The sequence below is a fragment of the Nicotiana tabacum genome, chromosome 12 (genome assembly GCF_000715075.1).
Source record: "Nicotiana tabacum cultivar K326 chromosome 12, ASM71507v2, whole genome shotgun sequence".
NCBI classification, from domain to species: domain Eukaryota; kingdom Viridiplantae; phylum Streptophyta; class Magnoliopsida; order Solanales; family Solanaceae; genus Nicotiana; species Nicotiana tabacum.
Genome location: NC_134091.1, coordinates 12,324,078 through 12,342,973, shown reverse-complemented (window position 1 = coordinate 12,342,973; position 18,896 = coordinate 12,324,078). Strand labels below are relative to the sequence as shown.

At 36.3% G+C, this 18,896-nt stretch overlaps 1 protein-coding gene across 2 annotated transcripts; it reads left to right on the top strand.

Annotated features, from left to right (window-relative positions):
* The first annotated feature begins 8,005 nt into the window (after positions 1-8,005).
* LOC107790559 (putative serine/threonine protein kinase IRE4) lies at positions 8,006-18,393 on the top strand. Of its 2 annotated transcripts, none has more exons than XM_016612496.2 (17): positions 8,006-8,653; positions 9,888-9,979; positions 10,111-10,302; positions 10,546-11,781; positions 13,096-13,268; positions 13,343-13,586; positions 14,288-14,380; positions 14,460-14,600; positions 14,679-14,771; positions 15,039-15,219; positions 15,380-15,465; positions 15,932-16,020; positions 16,428-16,479; positions 16,572-16,628; positions 17,083-17,226; positions 17,532-17,609; positions 17,817-18,393. In XM_016612496.2, exons 1-17 carry the CDS (start codon positions 8,434-8,436, stop codon positions 17,913-17,915), a joined length of 3,270 nt encoding a protein of 1,089 aa, XP_016467982.1. In that variant the 5' UTR covers positions 8,006-8,433; the 3' UTR covers positions 17,916-18,393. The 2 variants fall into 2 exon arrangements, 1 of the variants encoding a protein (XP_016467982.1); XR_012697200.1 differs by having other exon boundaries at positions 8,008-8,653; positions 16,415-16,479.
* Positions 18,394-18,896: the final 503 nt, after the last annotated feature.

Below are 18,896 nucleotides of genomic sequence, written 5' to 3'. Positions count from 1 at the left end.
TTTCCACGCCGTGTTGCTAAAATTTGGCATGCCGGACCAAGTCAATACGTAGGGGCAGATGGAGCTTTTAGCGTCACGAGTGAAAGAGAATTTTTACGATATCGATCACCGAAAAGATAAATTAAGACATGTTACGGGATTAAATAATAAGAATAACAAACTCAGTTTAATCCCATGAGTGTGGACATATTACGGGATTTAAAGGAGATAAAAATAAAAAAGTTTTAGACGTTTAATTTTAGAATTCACTTTCTAACGCTGAAAGTAAATTTTAAAAAAAGGATAATATACCAAGGTAATCTCTCTCTCTCTCTCTCTCTCTCACACACACACACACACACACACACACATATATATATATATATATATATATATATATATATATATATATATATATATATACTCCGTGCCGAAAATAAATATATATATATATACTCCGTGCCGAAAATAAGACCGTCCGAAGTGAGATTTGAACCACCAATTTTACTTGTAGAAGTGCACGAAATAATTATTGCACCATAGGAGTCTTTTAAGCATGGGTACACACATATATTTAAGTAATTTTAAAGAAACATAACATTGTTATACATGGTTTAGGGAGAGGAGTATGAGTTCACGTGAATCCATATCCCTTAATCTAGATACGCCTCTGTCCGTATTCACGCAGGATCCGAGAAAGGTCGCACCCCAAGGGAGTATTGATGTAGGCAGCCTATCTTAATGCAGGTACGATAACCTAATATATCATGGATATTTGTGGATTAAAAAGGAGCCACATTTTACTTTAAATAGGAATAAAACCACTCAAAGAAAATGATGTGTGAGTACCGTTGCAAATTGATTTATCTAAAGCTGAAAATGCCGTTGCACAAGGACAACCAAATCAATCCTTTTCATTTGGAAATTATTATTCTTCATTTCTTTGCCACCCCTTATTTGATTTTATATTTTGCATCGTGACTAAAAAATAACTCCCAAAAATTAATTTGTCAACGTAATCTATTTACGTCTTTGATTGATATGCTTATTGGAAACAGAAATTAAATAAATATAGTTAACTGAACACCAAGTAATACCAACAACAAGATAATAAGAAACAAGCAATAACCATAACATGATAATAAGAGAACAAGCATTATCAACAACAATATAATAAGAAAATATGTAGTCGGTCAAAAATTAACTTATTTTTAAAAATGTGTGAATTTATAGATTTGTGGAGTATTTAGTTTTTTTTAAAAGTATTTTGTGAATCAAAATTTCAGATAGTTGACATGAGATAGTGAATGTCCAACAGAATCATAATCATGAGATCATTGAGATACAAGTTCATAATAAAACAGTTCAGGTTGTTACACTCTTCGCCATTATACTCTCCCAGATAATAATAATTAAAAAAAAAAAACCTTTTGCATCTCTTCTCGTGGCTCATTTTTACACTGAAGCTATAAATAAAATATGGACACCTTTGGGGTAATATTATGAGAAAGATGGAGAAGATTATTGATGTTTGGCATATTTCGATATGTGTTGATATTACTTTGCCCATGTTTTAACCACTTTTTGATGTTATTTAATCTTTAAAACACCCAACATGGTGTAATTATTGGTTTGATGACTAATTAAGTTATGTGTGACGATTTAAGGTGTTCGGAGTGCAAAATATGAAGAAAAGGTGGTTTAGCTAGAGGAAGAAGGGTTGGATGCGTCGCATCCAACCTAGGAAAACATCATCCTGCATGCAACCTTAGCAGTGAAGTTGGGCCATCGCGTCCGCCATCGCGTGCGAAACTGGGAAGTAGAAGTGAAGCTGGATGCGTCGCGTCCACCATCGCATGCAAGCTGAGAAATAGAGGACAAGGTGGATGCGTCGCATCCACCTTCGCAGGCAAAAATTGAAATAGAGGACAAGCTGGATGCGTCGCATCCACCTTAGCATCAATCCCTGAAGCCGATTTGGACTAGGAATAGGAGAGCTTTGGCCCACGACTTTTGTACGCAATATATAAGCCAAAAACGCCTCCTTTAGGTTATCTAACATATTGGGAATAGGGAAAAAGCCACGACAAAGCTGTGGAGGCCGGAATTCATCAAGTTTCATCTTTCTCCCACCAAACTTAGTAATTTTTATGTTTCTTTATATGATTTGTTGTTTGGCTACCATGTCTATGTGGAGCTAAACTTCACGTTCTAGGGTTGTGGTTCTTTCATGACTATTGTTATTCGGATATTGATTTTGACTTCTTGATTTATCATATTAGTTTATTTATTCAATCTTGCACTTAATTATTTAATTGATTGATCACCAATTGAATATTATCTACGAATCTAGAATTGAACTCGAAAGTGGGAATTCTATATTGCATATAGGATTGAGTAGGGCAAGTTCTTGAACTCGGGCATCGGGGAATGGATTCGTGGTTAGGATAGACATATACCTAATTGCCTTGCTTGGTTGATTTACAGGAATTATAAATGCGTTCTTGTTGATTCTCACTCCATAGACATATAGGCGTTAAGTTAGCTGGAATAGGCGAGTAAGAACTCGACAGATTCTTATGAGCAATATTAACCCTGTCAACCAATAAGCTAGATAAATTAGTCGGTCAATTCAATTGAAGAATACAATAGGATTGTTAGATAGCCCATAACCCTAGATCGTTTTCATTACATTGATATCATAAAAATCTGCTCTTTCTCTGTTCAAAGTTCATTATTTATATTTTCTTATTTAATTAGTTTAGAATAAAATATTTTTAGGTTTAATTCTTGTTTAGATAATTAGGATAGTCTAATTTAGTTAATAGTTAATCATAAGTCCTCGTGGGTTCGACATTCGACTTTTAGTCACTTTATTACTTGACGACCGCGTATACTTGCGTGAGTGTGTTTGGTCGCAACAAGTTTTTGGCGCCGTTGCCGGGGACTTAGAAATTTGCTATTTTTCTAGATTAGACATTTTTTTTTATCTATTCATGTTTTTTATTTTATTTTAGTTTAGTTAGTATTTTTTATTTATTTTAGCATGGCATCTTGGAATGAAAATTATTCGAATGATGGTTATTCTTATTTTGATGATCCTTGTCCATATTGTGGAGGACCCCACTGGTGGAAAAATTATCAGAATATTCCCGGGACCGATTTGTGCGCACAATCTCAATCCTTTGAGTGGAATATTTGTAATATGTGTGGTGGTCAAGATGGCCATTGGGATGGTTGTCCTAATTTTGTTCATCCTTCTCTGAGCCCTTATTATGATCTTTCTAATGATGTTTCTGAGTTTGATAGGGGCAATGAAGTGCAGGATATGGAACCTGATGCATATATTAGGGATATTTTGAGGCAAGTAGCAGAGCAACAGGATGAACTTAAAAAAGATATGAAAAAAATGAGGGCAGCAATCACAAGAATGAAGGCCAATATGGAAGAATTGAATGAAGAGAGAGAGTACCAGCAAGAGAAAATTTTTGAAAAAGAGGAGATTTTGAGCCAAACTTGGCTGGCAGAACAGGCTGAAAAGTTAGAAATATATGAAGCTCAACATGAGGAACTTACTGATGGGATGAGACACTTTATAGAGGGAAGATCTAAACTGGGACAAGGGATCTATAAATTTGTCACTACTATTCACGACTTGCAAGATAAATTAAATGCAAAGGTTGTTGCGTCTATCGCCCAACAAAATAGTAATGAGTTGTCAGAAGCTGAAAAGGAGCTTATACGCCAAATTGAGGAGCTAAAAGTGGAGAGCCAATCATTCGAGCATATTTCTGTTGATGATGCCCATGTTGAGAAAAGTACACTAGAGCAATACGAGGTAGCAGATAATGTTATATTTGAAGACTCTAATGTGTGCACATATGAGGATATAAATAGTAATACAATTCCAAAGTTAGGGCGTGTTGGTTCTCATTCTAAACATTTTTCGACATTGTATTTGGATGATGACATGGAAATCGAGTCATCTAAGCCTTTGGAGGAGTCAATGGAAGAGGAACAGGATGCTTACATTCTTGGATTTGTCGTGCCAGAGAGAAAAAATTACATTCCTCATATAAAGGCCGAGAAGTATAGAGTGAAAAATTTGTTACTTGGCCTATTTATTTTTGTATCCCCACCAAAGGAGCATAGCCACAGACTGGATGCCATGTTAGGGGTACAATTCATAAGTTCGAGGTGGAGGCAGAAAGTAGTTCAAGTCGTGCCACTACGTTAAATCAGGCGCTTGTTGGGAGGCAACCCAGATTTACTGCTTTCTTTTATTTTTGTTTACTTTTTATTTTATTTTATTTTTATTATTTTGTAGTATTTATTTTTGTTTTGTAGGATTATGAGCATAGGAAGCAAAGCCATTAGAAGAGTGCAAAAGTGAGCTAGATGGTGAGGACTAAGTGTGGGGTGCCCACACAAAGGACGATGCCTGGGGGAAGTCTGAGTACCTCGTGAGCCGCTATTGCTTCGGCCTTTGGCCTACCAGGGAGTCTCGTTTACCCTCTTATTATTTATAATGTGCATTGAGGACATTGCAAAATTTTAAGTGTGGGGTGAGGAGATCATTCTTAAGTGTAGTAGCTTTTGTGAAAAAAAAAGAAAAAAAAAGAAAAAAAGAAATTAAAAAAAAAAACAAAAAAGTAGAAAAATTGGACTTTTCCCGACGATTGATCTCCTAGACAGTTTTCTTGAGGGATTAAAGTCTAAACAAAAATTCAAAATATGTCTTTTAGCTTTCTTTAGGTAGTAATAATCCCCTGTGGTTTTTCTTTGTGCCTCGGTTCTTTTCCATGGGATGTAGTTTGAACCGGGTAATTTTGTTTTCTTTTTAGAGTAGAGTAGGAATGTAGGGAATAAAAGGAGGAAGAATGATGAACCTAGGTGACCTTGACTTGGTTGATAATGGCATATTTAGGCTTTTACATATGTAATATCTTCCCTTCTCACTCTGAAATTATTGATGATGCTTTGTTAAAATGGATAGCATGTTTTGTGGCGCTTATTTCTCATTTTCTTGACTTATGTTCACCTTGTGTTTAATACTTAATATCTCGTGGCTCCGTGAATACTTGCATTGTTTGAGAGTCGGAATGTGACCGTCCTTAATGAGTCATGTGCCATGTGTGGTAAGGTTTTTTGTGTTGTCCATGTATTGTACTTGTGTCTAGAACTTGCCCGGTATGTGAGTTGAAGCGAAATTTTAGGTGATGCTCGGTTTGAAAAATGATTTTAGGCTTTCTTTGATCTTTTTGAGCTTATTGCTTATCACAAATAAAATCTATCCCTAGTTAAACCTTTTGAGCCTGTAGACCTTTTATTTGGTACCCACATTACAAGCCTACACCCTTTTTATTCTTAATTGACATTGTTTTGATCCTTTTACCTCTTAAAGCACTTTAATTGTTAGATGAGCGCTAAAAGAAGTAAGAAGGGACTAAGTGTGGGGTGACTTTTGAGTGGAACCAATGAAAGAAAGAAGGGTGCACTTATTTTGTAAAATAATACACCACTAGCGGAAATTAAAAGAAGAAAAAAAGAAGAGAAAAATCCTGAAAAAAAAAGAAAAGAAAAGAAAAATATAGATGAATAAATTGTTGTCTTGTTCTTGCTAGTGGGTATGAATTAAAGTAGTGCTTAAAGAAAGAGGAAATATTGTTTGGAGTGATATTATTGGTGAAATTGAAAGGGTGTTGAAGAATTCGCGCTTAAGTTATTTGATGATGTGTTAAAGTGCTTAGGACGGTGAATCACTATTCCTTAAATATATCCTACCCGTCCCTTAGCCCACATTACAACCATGAAAAAGTCCTAATTAATTTTAGATCGAGCGAGCTTACATTAGTAGAGATTTACATTAAGGGCAAGCCTATGGTACCAACTACATGCATGTGACTTCTTTTGTGAGAGTGAGCGATTTTCTTTGTGAGCATGAGATTCGAATGTGTGGATTGATTCTACTCTCTCTGCTTTTGTTGTGAGGGCACATGGTTTCACGAGGGATAGGTAACGTTATTAGACTTCTCTATGATGTTGGTTGTTCAAGCCATGAGTGCATTGTGACATTGAGTCGGTTTTTGAGGTTAGGATTGTTGTGAGCATGTTGTCTTTGTTCGAATATGTTTAAAGAAGGGCATAAGAAAAGGGAAGTGTGTTGATGCATAGTCTAGAGCCTAATTGTAGCAAATAACCACGGTCATAGGTGCAGTGTGCTTTGAATAATAAGAGTTTAATTTTGTTTCGTCTACTATAGGATGGTTTGTTCGAGGACGAACAAAGGTTTAAGTGTGGGGTAGTGATGTTTGGCATATTTCGATATGTGTTGATATTACTTTGCCCATGTTTTAACCACTTTTTGATGTTATTTAATCTTTAAAACACCCAACATGGTGTAATTATTGGTTTGATGACTAATTAAGTTATGTGTGACGATTTAAGGTGTTCGGAGTGCAAAATATGAAGAAAAGGTGGTTTAGCTAGAGGAAGAAGGGTTGGATGCGTCGCATCCAACCTAGGAAAACATCATCCTGCATGCAACCTTAGCAGTGAAGTTGGGCCATCGCCTCCGCCATCGCGTGCGAAACTGGGAAGTAGAAGTGAAGCTGGATGCGTCGCGTCCACCATCGCATGCAAGCTGAGAAATAGAGGACAAGGTGGATGCGTCGCATCCACCTTCGCAGGCAAAAATTGAAATAGAGGACAAGCTGGATGCGTCGCATCCACCTTAGCATCAATCCCTGAAGCCGATTTGGACTAGGAATAGGAGAGCTTTGGCCCACGACTTTTGTACGCAATATATAAGCCAAAAATGCCTCCTTTAGGTTATCTAACATATTGGGAATAGGAAAAAAGCCACGACAAAGCTGTGGAGGCCGGAATTCATCAAGTTTCATCTTTCTCCCACCAAACTTAGTAATTTTTATGTTTCTTTATATGATTTATTGTTTGGCTACCATGTCTATGTGGAGCTAAACTTCACGTTCTAGGGTTGTGGTTCTTTCATGACTATTGTTATTCGGATATTGATTTTGACTTCTTGATTTATCATATTAGTTTATTTATTCAATCTTGCACTTAATTATTTAATTGATTGATCACCAATTGAATATTATCTACGAATCTAGAATTGAACTCAAAAGTGGGAATTCTATATTGCATATAGGATTGAGTAGGGCAAGTTCTTGAACTCGGGCATCGGGGAACGGATTCGTGGTTAGGATAGACATATACCTAATTGCCTTGCTTGGTTGATTTACAGGAATTATAAATGCGTTCTTGTTGATTCTCACTCCATAGACATATAGGCGTTAAGTTAGCTGGAATAGGCGAGTAAGAACTCGACAGATTCTTATGAGCAATATTAACCCTGTCAACCAATAAGCTAGATAAATTAGTCGGTCAATTCAATTGAAGAATACAATAGGATTATTAGATAGCCCATAACCCTAGATCGTTTTCATTACATTGATATCATAAAAATCTGCTCTTTCTCTGTTCAAAGTTCATTATTTATATTTTCTTATTTAATTAGTTTAGAATAAAATATTTTTAGGTTTAATTCTTGTTTAGATAATTAGGATAGTCTAATTTAGTTAATAGTTAATCATAAGTCCTCGTGGGTTCGACATTCGACTTTTAGTCACTTTATTACTTGACGACCGCGTATACTTGCGTGAGTGTGTTTGGTCGCAACAATTATTACGTAACTACATAAGCCACGTTAAATAGTGGTGTACACAGAAATTTTAGTGAGTGATGTAAATATTTGAAGAAATAAGTAAATGAATGAATTATCGTAACGATGAGCGGTTCTATTTTTATATTTATACTCAATTTTTTATTTTATTTATTATTTATATATATACTATAATTTTTTTTGAATACATGGTATTATGTAACACCACTTGAAACAAGGTGTACGTTAAGAATAGTACATTATCTATTAATTAAAAAAAGTGAAGAATAGTACTAACTTGGTAAGACATACTATTAAAAAGGAAATACAAGTACTAAAGAAGAGAAAACAAAACCAGTTTTTTTTTTCCCTTTAACACAGATCCTCAAAACAATAAAAAGGAGAAGGTAGAAGTAAAAAAGAGTTTTAGGTAGAATTCAAACTCTGAAATAGGATCAGAGTTGCAACATTTAAGCTTGCAAGTTGCAACTCAGATCCTGAGAATAAAAACAATAAAGTGAGAAACAAACTTTCTCTCAACGAACACAACATTGATTTTGCCTTTTTGTATATTAGAATTGAATTAGAACATCCGAAACACGCCACCACTCACTCTCCTTCTTCTTCCTTTTTCTGTTTGAAAGTTGGAACCGTTACCTCACCAACCGCTTCACCAAAACCACACTGTTTACTCAAAAACTCTCATTTTATTAATTTCATTTTTTCTTCAATAAAACTAGGGATTTTAGATTGTTCTGGCTGAGTTTGTGATGGCGGAACAGAGTCGGACCGGTGGTGGTGAGTCGTCTTCGCCGGAGACCGGAATTCCGACCGGTTTGAACCGGATTAAGACTAGGCGGCTTGAGTCGAAGGAAAGGCCGAGTTCAAGGCTTGTAGTAGATTCCGATAAGTTGAATGAGTCTCCTCGTTCTGGAGCTTCCACGCCTCGTTTGAAGCAGGATCAAAGAGCTGCCGCAAAAGGACGAAAAGGTCTTTTTTTGCTAAATCTGCTTTTTATTAGCTTTTAATATAGTTAACATTCGCGTTATATTCTTCGTACAGTTAGCGAGTTTTTGATTAGTAGTAGTAGTTTAAGATTTTAATTTGATTTGTGTATTATTTTAGTAGCAGTGGAAGAAGATATTAAAGTAATAGAAAAAATGTCGACGTCAAAGTTTAATATTTGAGTAGTTAAATGAATGAATTTTGAAAATAGTACATAATAATATTAATAATGGAGTGGTATTGAGCATTTTGGAATGACAGGGTGTAGTTTGCGTTGGAAAGGGGAGAGTAGCAAATTTCTATTGTTTGATATAGCACATGCTAGGCTGAACATGATGATGTCATTGGGCATTCAGATGGTGTATTAGCTATATTTTTTAATTTTTTAATGACGGACTAGCTTGCACACACCTCGACTAACCGACATCTACTATCTCCCACCAGCAGGTGTATTAGCCATATTGTATCTGCATGTCTAAAAATGAGACCTTTTTTTTAATAACAATTTAAAAAACAAGTAGTGGATTTTAGTTCAGATAAAGTAAGATATACTTTGGATTTATCCTGTCTAAAGAAGCTATTGGATCTGATAGAAAAGAAACTCTTAGAGTTGGGAGCAGGAGATTGTAGAAATTGGGGAGCTAATATCTGCTTTAATTACTTAAGTTCTTCAGCTGAAAGCTGTATGGTAATTTTCTAGAAAGAAAGATGGTATATGTATAATAATTTCCGTAACGAATGTAAGCACAGACTAATGCTGACGTCTAATAGTAATAGAATGAACGAGTATTCGAAGACCCTATCCTACCATATGAATGGAGAAGCTTGTTTGAGAGGGAGGAAGCTGGTCATTTATCTTACTGAAGTTGCAGTCTGAGCAAGTATACCTTAAACTGTTATATGATCATACTGTGATTTTCACCTTTAAAAATGTCATCATCCGTGTTGTACTAGTGCTTCCGATGCATAGATTACTTATCATTACCTAAACTTTGGAATTCCTTGGTATGATTTAAAATTACTTTGATTGTAAATTCCCTAAGTTTGTATTTTCTCAATTGGGTGGAATCTCTCTGTAACCCCCTTCGCGCTTTCTGTTAGTGATGCAGGAACTCAAAGGAGATTAATTTCCAGTTTTTGTTTTTATTCTCGGCAGCTCTTTTTCTCTGTCCAATTGGATTTCTGTTCTACTAAACTTTCTGGTCCCTTTACCTAACAGGACACCGTAAAGGCAGGAAGATAGCTAGTTGGTTTGCGTCATATATCTTTAAGGATTTAGATCAAGCTGGTAGTGGAATTTCCGTAAATCAGGTAAGAAATGGTTTAGCTTGCACATAAAAGTAGTTTTGTTAAGTTACTCTGGATGTGCTATGCTATGTTTCTGCTGCTTATTTGATTGTAGTAGGAGATGTGTCTCACTGTTTGATAATTTGCAATTTTAGGGTACTGACAAGCAGGGTCCTGGAAGGAATGTGCATAAGATGGGGAAGCATGTGACAATGAGGCAATCTTCCCAAGGAGCAATGCCTAATAGTAAAGCAAGCAAAACATTCAAAAGTTTTTCACACGAGCTAGGTCCAAAAGGTGGAATTCAACCTTCACCTCCGCGAGCTCACAGCTATAATGATCTAAAGGTATTTCTTTCGACATTTCTTGTTCTGACACTTCCAGTAATTAATTGAGGGTGGTAAGTGATAAGCATAGGAAAGAATTAGGTTCTGATACTTCCAGTTATTATTTTTGGGTGGTAAGTGATAAGTATAGGAAGGAATTACGTTCATTTTAGAGTGTAATGATCAAGATAAGTAGGTCAGATGGGGTGGCTGATATGGTTTTGAAGTTCAATATTAACTTTTGTTCCATGGGATGAGATGCAGGAGCTGATTGGATCTCTTCGTTTAAGATTTGATGCTGCTAAAGAAGCAGTGAACACAGAGCTAGGCGGTTTCTTGCAGGAGGTTGTAGAAATTGTACAGAAGAATGAGAAGAATGATTCCTTGCCTCTGGATGGACAAAAGATGGCTGGAGAACTTGTTGTTCTTGCTCAAGATTGTATCAAAATGACGTGCTTAGAATTCCGCTCCAAGTGTGAAGCAATTGTCCAGGACCTGACTATGAAAAGACAAGAATGCCAAATGGGTCTTTTGAAATGGTTGTTGACACGCATGCTTTTTATATTGACACGGTGCACAAGGCTGTTGTATTTTGCTAAGGACAGTGAGCCAGTTGATGAGACATCTCTGGCCAAGCTTAAAGAATGTCTAAATAGAATTCCTTCTATTAAAACAGATTGGGTTCTCAAGCGAGGGATATCTGATTCGGAAGCAGGTTGTACTTTGAACACAAAGGCTGCTGGCAAATGCAGTTCGGAGGAAGAAAAGACTTCGAAATTTTCCTCTCACACACATCAGCAGAAATCTGAATTTCTCTTGGATGGAAGTGTCACTACACTAGAAAAAGATCCCATGTTTATTGAACCAACATCATCTTTTATTAACCATCCTGACATTCAGTCTAACATGAAATCATTAAACCATATCAGCGACCGAATTAGTGGAGAATTGAAAAACGAGTGTAGACAACAGTATTCAGATGATTCTTTGGTGATATGTAGAATTTGTGAGGAACTTGTTCCCACTATTCATTTGGAGCCTCATTCCTATATATGTGCTTATGCAGAGAAATGTGATTCGAAATCTCTAGATGTAGATGAGCGCCTTCTGAAATTTGCAGAGTTACTGGATCAGCTTGTGGAGTCACGTAATTTAGGATTTCATGCAACGTCTGAGATCCAAGAAAATTCAAAAGTGAAAAATGCAAATTCTGGGAATACATCTGAAGGTTATTCACCAAATATGGGTGAGTGGAGAAGCAAAGGGATAGATGGAATGTTTGAGGATCTTCATGAGATGGATACGGCCAGTATAGAAGATTCTCCATTAGCAGCATTCGTTAATTTGAAGAGTCACTTGGGTGCAAAGTTTAATCATTGTGGTCCACCATCTTCAACAGGGAGCATGACATCAGTATCCTCCACAAATACCCCTCGGGCAGTAAATTTTGACTTCTGGTTAGAGCATAGCAATCTTTCTGAGCTAGAGGATGTCCAGCAGGTTTGTCACTGTACTCTGAATTTTGGTTGGCAATTTGTCTCAACTTAGTGAGAAATATGTGTTGGGTCGTGTCCAGAAATCCACCAATTTAGTAGTGAAGAAGCACTAAAGTTGGAATCCAAGTATTTCACTCCATATACTAAGGATCAAATAAAGAAAAATCACAGGAAGTTCTCTTGTTTTGCTTGTGTCTGTCTGAGAGGAGGGAAATGGAGTAAGAGAGAGTATGTGAACAAAATAAAGGATTCTAATGCTGGTGATGATCGTTTAGCAATATGGATAGCTATAAAAAATTGTGTACAGCTCATTCTTTTGGTGTATTAGATCTTTATATTTCTATCGGGTTGCTTACTAGACGCGTCCGTTTCTAAAAGTCTTTCCTTGATCATTTTCCTTACTAAATCTCCATGGAAATCATAGCCTAATGAAGGAGGATTTTAGAGTTTGCTTATTTTTTTTTTTTTACAAGTGTTCATTAGTGCTATTACATAAAAGGAACTTCTTTGTTTGACAAGAAACCAATAAATCAATTTGGGCTAAATCGAAATAGAGTAGTGCTTTAAGTTCTCAAGTCACTGCAGTGATTTTTCTGCTACCTGTTCTGATCACTCATCTCTGGAGAATACAACAGATTCATTAATGATTATGTTCTTTGATTTATCATCTCTTACTTTCTTTTTCCGAGCTTTCTTAACCAACTCTTTTCCATGTCTCGTTATTAATATTCTTCTACACTCTCTGTCCCATTTCATGAGACAGTATTCCACTTGGAGGATGCAGGTTCCTAATGAAATAGTAGAGGTGCGTGCAAGTTGGACGTGACACCAACCTTATAAAGAAAATGGAAAGAGTGTCATATAAATTGGTACAAGAGAAGTACTAAATAATCAATAAGAGAAATCTTTCACATCAGTTACTGGGATGAGTTTGTATAGTTTCAAGTTTTTAATTGAAACACATGATCTACCTATGTTTCGTTAAACCTAATAATAATTCTCCAAGACTTCTTTTGCTTCTCATTAATTCGTTTTGTAGTTTAAATATAAATAAAAACATTCTAAACTTAGGATTTCTGTGAAAAATCTTTTTAAGTGATGATGATATGACGCTAATGCTGCTATGTTCCATAAGTTTATAGCTGATAATGTATTAGTGTACCTCTTTTCCATCTCCATAAATTATTATCATTTCAGAATTAACTATAATGTGCATGTGTAGATCAATAGTTTCTTTAATAAAGAGCTAAGGGCTTAACTCATTCCTGCATGTTAGATGGGCTGATTTTGTCCTTTCCGTTTTCTTTTTCCTTCTTAGATGGCTGATTTAGCAGATATTGCACGTTGTGCGGCCGGCACAGATCTTTCAGAAGAAGGATCTCATGAGCTTTTAATTGCTTTCATGCAAGACCTACAATATACTTTACAAAATAACAAGCTAAAAGCTCTTGTAGTAGATACATTTGGGGGACGAATAGAGAACCTTTTGCGGTACAACTTTTTGGACTCATCGTATATTAGAATTTATAGATGAACCAGAACTGACACTGCTCCACTACATGCAGAGAGAAATATATACTTGCTTGTGATCTAGTGGGTAGAAAAGACGGTTTTGGAAATTCAGAAGGCTCCAAAATATTAGTGGATAATTCATCTCATTCCAGTATAATGTCAACTCCTTCAAGTTCATCACACAAAGAAAGAACAAGCATTGATGATTTTGAGATTATCAAACCAATCAGCAGAGGTGCCTTTGGCAGAGTTTTTCTGGCACGCAAGCGGTCAACTGGAGATTTATTTGCAATTAAGGTACCTTTTGAGTCATCTTAACCTTCGAATCAATTAATGTATCAGATAATTATATTTGCATTTGCATAAATGATATTATTCAACTCTTTTCCTTCTTATGTTTGTGGATACCAGTAGATATCTGCATTGCTTTACAGAAAAGATCTCGCGTTTGTTGGTTTCTAGGGATTGTTGTTGGAAAGGAGTTTTTTTTTAAATTTTTTATTTTAGGGATACCGCTTAATTTATTAGTGCTGACGGATCTTGTTGTGGATTCAATAAGAAGAATTAAGGACCTTTTTTTGGTGGGCTAGTGGAACACATATTTTTAGAATACAACAATGAATGGGTGAATTCATTTTCGATAATGAATGTAAGAGTCGCACTGACGTACGGGGGGGATTTTGCATCTTTAACAAGACGCTATTTTTTCAAAGTATGCTGGTTATAAGTACCTGAAAGACATGGAAGTCCAATTTCTATGCTAATCATTAACTGCTTTGTCACTGGACCACTTTTGCGGTGCATCCTGCTAACGGGAAAATTAACAAGTTGGAGAAGCTTGTGGTTAGAGGGACTATCTTAGTTATGCAGCATGTCTATGTGTATCAACAAATATCTCATTGAAGTATTTGTCTTCCATAGTATTTTTACTGAAAACTTTTTTTGTATGACCAAGTTGGTACTGATTTCTGACATGATGCCATTCATCCTATATGCAGGTGCTCAAGAAATTAGATTTGTTGCGAAAGAATGATATTGAGCGCATATTGGCAGAACGCAATATATTGATTACTGTCAGAAACCCTTTTGTGGTATTACAGTTTTTTTATTTTTTTTATTTTTCCTTTTGTCGATCTCAGTAGGATCATGAAGATGCTTTCACGGTTGTAGGTCCGATTTTTTTATTCATTCACCAGCAGAGACTACCTTTATTTGGTCATGGAGTATCTTAATGGCGGTGATCTATTCTCTCTGCTTAAAAAAGTTGGTTGCCTTGAGGAAGATGTAGCTCGAACCTATGTCGCGGAATTGGTACTTTTCTAAACTTTCTTGTCAGGAAATTTTGCAACCTTTTGAGCTCTTTGAAGGATGTGTTTTTCCCTTCTTCAGGTCCTTGCTCTGGAGTACCTTCATTCTTTAGGAATCGTCCATCGTGATCTCAAGCCAGACAACATATTAATTGCCCAAGATGGGCATATAAAGGTTGGTTTAGTATATTAGAGATCTTTGAAATGATGAGGAAGCTAAGATTAATTGTATTTTGCTGAATGATAAGTGATTCTCAATTTGCCAGTATTGATAACACCCCCCACCCAAAGGTGTCCCCAAATTTGATCGCTCTGATAGGAATCTTGTAATTCTAGTATCAACTCCATCATAAATTGTTCTGCAGAGTACATGCATGTTTTTGATGTATTTCTGGTCTGTGTCGAAGGGGATCATGTTCTAATCTTGGATATGCTTAAACAGCTTACAGATTTTGGTTTGTCGAAAATTGGACTAATGAACAGTACGGATGATCTATCTGGACCCGACACAAAGGATGTAGTGCTTCCTGATGTTCCAGATCATCTATTGGACAAATCTCAACGGTCAGCTGTTGGTACCCCTGACTATTTGGCTCCGGAAATTCTTCTTGGAACTGAGCATGGTGAGAAAGAAATTGCTATACTAGAGTTGGTGATATGCTGATACTCCCTCCCCATGTCACCTTTATCTAAAAATAAAACATAACATAAATAAAAGGGGGACGTCAGGAGTGAGAATGAAAGGAACAAAGCATTGACTTTGCCATCTGATTATATGTACAGGTAGCGCTGCTGATTGGTGGTCAGTAGGAATCATTTTGTTCGAACTCATCACTGGGTTTCCGCCTTTCAATGCCGAGCACCCTGAGGTATTATATTACAGTTCCTCCCTATTCTGAGCATCATTCACATTGCGATTGTCTAATGTATTACAGTACTTTTTGTCATAGTGAAATTATAGGGAAAATGTAACTCTAACAGTAATCATTTTGCCAGTCATAATATTAAATAGGTGTGACCTGGCTATATAAGATTGGTCTTTCACTAAAGTTCTCCATTCAGTTTAGAACAATTGTAATGTGTGCGCGTGATTCCTTGAGGACAGACATTGACTCCAGTTGACAGATGCTAAGTTGGACTTTAAGTTCATATAAACTACAACGCATTTTAAGAAGCAGGAATTTCTAAATGATAGTTGACAAATTTTGCCTTATTTGTTTGCTGCCTTTATCTTTAAGAAAGCTACCCGGAAAATATATAGCACCAGATGACTTAATAGTTGCAGTAAGTATGGGACTTCACCTCCTCAACACATTACTCTTTCTGGATTGACAGGTTATCTTTGATAATATTCTTAACAAGCAAATCCCCTGGCCCTTTGTCCCAGAAGAGATGTCCCTTGAGGCACAAGACTTGATTGACAGGTTAGCTAATAATACCATTTTAAATTATATACATGAACTATCCTCTGGGGACCAATTTCAATGGCAGTCTAGCATCCTCTTATCGAATGGTCAGGTCTGAAACGCTTTCTTCGTTTTAAGTCTCTGGTTCTTATTGTGAGTTTTCACCTCAAAATCATGTTCCTAGGTGATCTCACAGTGGCACATTTCCAGTGCCTAGGGGCTCTCTTGGGTACCAGTTTTGTATTTGTTCCTTGGACATCATTGATGCCATTACTGCTTATTTTCTGTTTGAAACATTGATAGTACCATTCATCCTTGAATACCCTAGTTGTTTAAATTACTTGGGCTGCAAATTCAACAATAAGATGTTTTCCCTTGATTTTGTCTGCTGGATGATCTAACTCAGTTGTAGAGCTTTATTGTAGGCTTCTTGTTCATGACCCAAATCTGCGCCTTGGAGCAAAAGGAGCATCAGAGGTTGTCTTGTGCATATTCTTAAAGAATAATATGGGATGAAACTTCCATGGTTGGTACTAACTTTCATCATCTACTACTCTATATTCCTACAGGTAAAAGCACACCAATTTTTCAGGGGAGTTGACTGGGATAATCTTGCCTTACAGAAGGTAGGCCTTACTGTACAAAAAATCAGTTGTGTGGGTTTGAGCCTTTTCAGCTTCTTTGATAATGTCTCATTTAACATATTTAGATTCATGATTTCTGAGGAAAGGGACTGGGCAGCACACTTTATTGTTAATTATAGTTTTTCTCTTAAAGAATTAGCTCCTTCCTCTTTGACCATTCTCTTTCCATTTTCTGTATACTGGATAGTGATAATTAGTTGAGTGCCAATTAACTTATGTAATGGCAAATGCAGTCATATTATTGAACATAGTTGTAATGTCTGTTAATATGTGTGTAGATTCATTGTCTATGCCATAACTACGAATTTCAGTAATCAGAAATCTTTCATTCTTTTGAACAACGTAGACTCCCATATAGTGCTTTTGCATATTCGTCAACAATTGAATCAGTATAGGCAGATTGTTCTCTTTAATTTCTGATTCATTGTGTCTATAGGCAGCCTTTGTACCACAGACTGATGGTGTTGATGACACAAGCTATTTCGTATCCCGGTATGGTCTAAGTGGAGTGCAAGATGGTGAAGATTGTAATGATTCTGCTTCCGACAGCTCTGAGTTCTCGTCAAACTTTGCACTTGAGGTAAACTAAGTTTTTACGTAAATGCAATCATTCACTTTCCAAGTACTAAATACTCATTGTATGGCCATGTTGGATTATGATAATTAACTCTAAAAGCCATTTCCCCTTTACATTGAAGATGGAGAAAAGTGGTTCTACTTAAAGATGGTCATTGGATCGACCGAGTTGGTTAAAACCTCGATCACAAATAGCTTGTTACATACCATATTGGCAAAGGCACTCTTGTTTTTTGCAACCCCCCCCCCCCAAAAAAATGCATATATTGAATGAATCCAACATAGAGTCTATTGATGTTTGCTTTGCAGAATATGGATGAATGTGGTGATCTTGCTCAATTTGATCCTTCTCCTCTTGATCTATCCTTGATGAATTTTTCTTTCAAGGTATGCCATGATGTTTACCTTGTATAATCGTGAGTGCTCAACCGCAATCCTATTCCCTACTTTATAAGCAGTAAATAAATAAAGAAATGAAGTGAAAGAAAAAACGTTGAACTGCTATATGTAACCTTTGATTTTTGATCCGAAGTCAAGAACAGCAAATCTGTGTGAGAGTTTTTAACCATGTATTCCAATTTGTTTTTCAAACAGAATCTCTCTCAGTTGGCATCCATCAACCATGATATGCTCTTACAAAGTGGCTTCGATTCGTCAAGGTGCTCATCTCCCTGTAAGGGTACAAGTGAATAAGCTACATTCTCTTAGTTTCATCTATGCGAATAAATGGAACTAAAAAAGTATTGTAAAGGGGGACGTACCCTGCCATCCACAAGGACATTTGTCAGATCTCTCATACAACAACAACAACGACCTAGTGAAATCTCACTAGTGGGGTTGTCAGATCTCTCATACAGGAAAAAAAAAATGGATGATATTCGCTATACCTGGAATGTGGAATGTAACATTCTAATGCAACATCTCACAACCAAAGCTTATAGTTTAGTGGTACTGGCAGATGTCATTCACACAATATATGTGGGTTGGATTCTCACTGTCCAATTTTCCTCCCCTTTTCTCATGTAATAGAAAATAAAATAAAGAATTAAAGATACTCAACATTCTCGTCGTCTAGGTTGGAGGTTATTTCTTTCACACTGTGGACAAGCTCAAATGTTGGTTGGGATTGAATCTCGTTAAATTCATAACTGCGTACAATCAATTTAAAAAGTACTTATAAGTATCAATTAGTGTTTGACCAAGTTTATAAAAAGTGCTTCTAAATGTATTTTTCTCAAAAGTGCTTTTTAAAAAAGTGATTCCGGGAAGAAATTATTTTTTTCTGCTTCTTTTCAGAAGCACTTTGTTTCCTCCTAAAAGCTTGGCCAAACACTTCAAATTTTTTTTGAAAAAACACTTTGAGTTTAGGCCACGAGTTTTATTGAGAAGTCTTTGGAGACGTTTTCGAGTTTTGGTCAATGAGTTTGGAAAAGCAAAGTTAAAGAGAATGTTGGATGATACATACCCTAATCAACGACAAGCACTGTTTGACACCAAATACGATGACACACTGCTCATCCGAGCGAATCCTGAACGGGGATGCTCTGGTTTAGTAAGAGAATTAAATCAGAAATTAGCGCAAGCCATGCAATTAATACAACAGCAACAAAATACCATACAAAATCTTTCTGGGTGAGTTCTTTTTGGGCGTCGTCGTGCAATTACGATTGCAAT

What these genes read in the sequence shown, in the direction of transcription:
- LOC107790559 (XM_016612496.2), top strand. Translation starts at nt 8,434, where the DNA reads ATGGCGGAACAGAGTCGGACCGGTGGTGGTGAGTCGTCTTCGCCGGAG. An exon ending in TCTTCTTGGAACTGAGCATG is followed by an intron (nt 15,220 to 15,379) that starts GTGAGAAAGAAA and finishes TTATATGTACAG; the next exon opens with GTAGCGCTGCTGATTGGTGG. An exon ending in GCACAAGACTTGATTGACAG is followed by an intron (nt 16,021 to 16,427) that starts GTTAGCTAATAA and finishes GCTTTATTGTAG; the next exon opens with GCTTCTTGTTCATGACCCAA.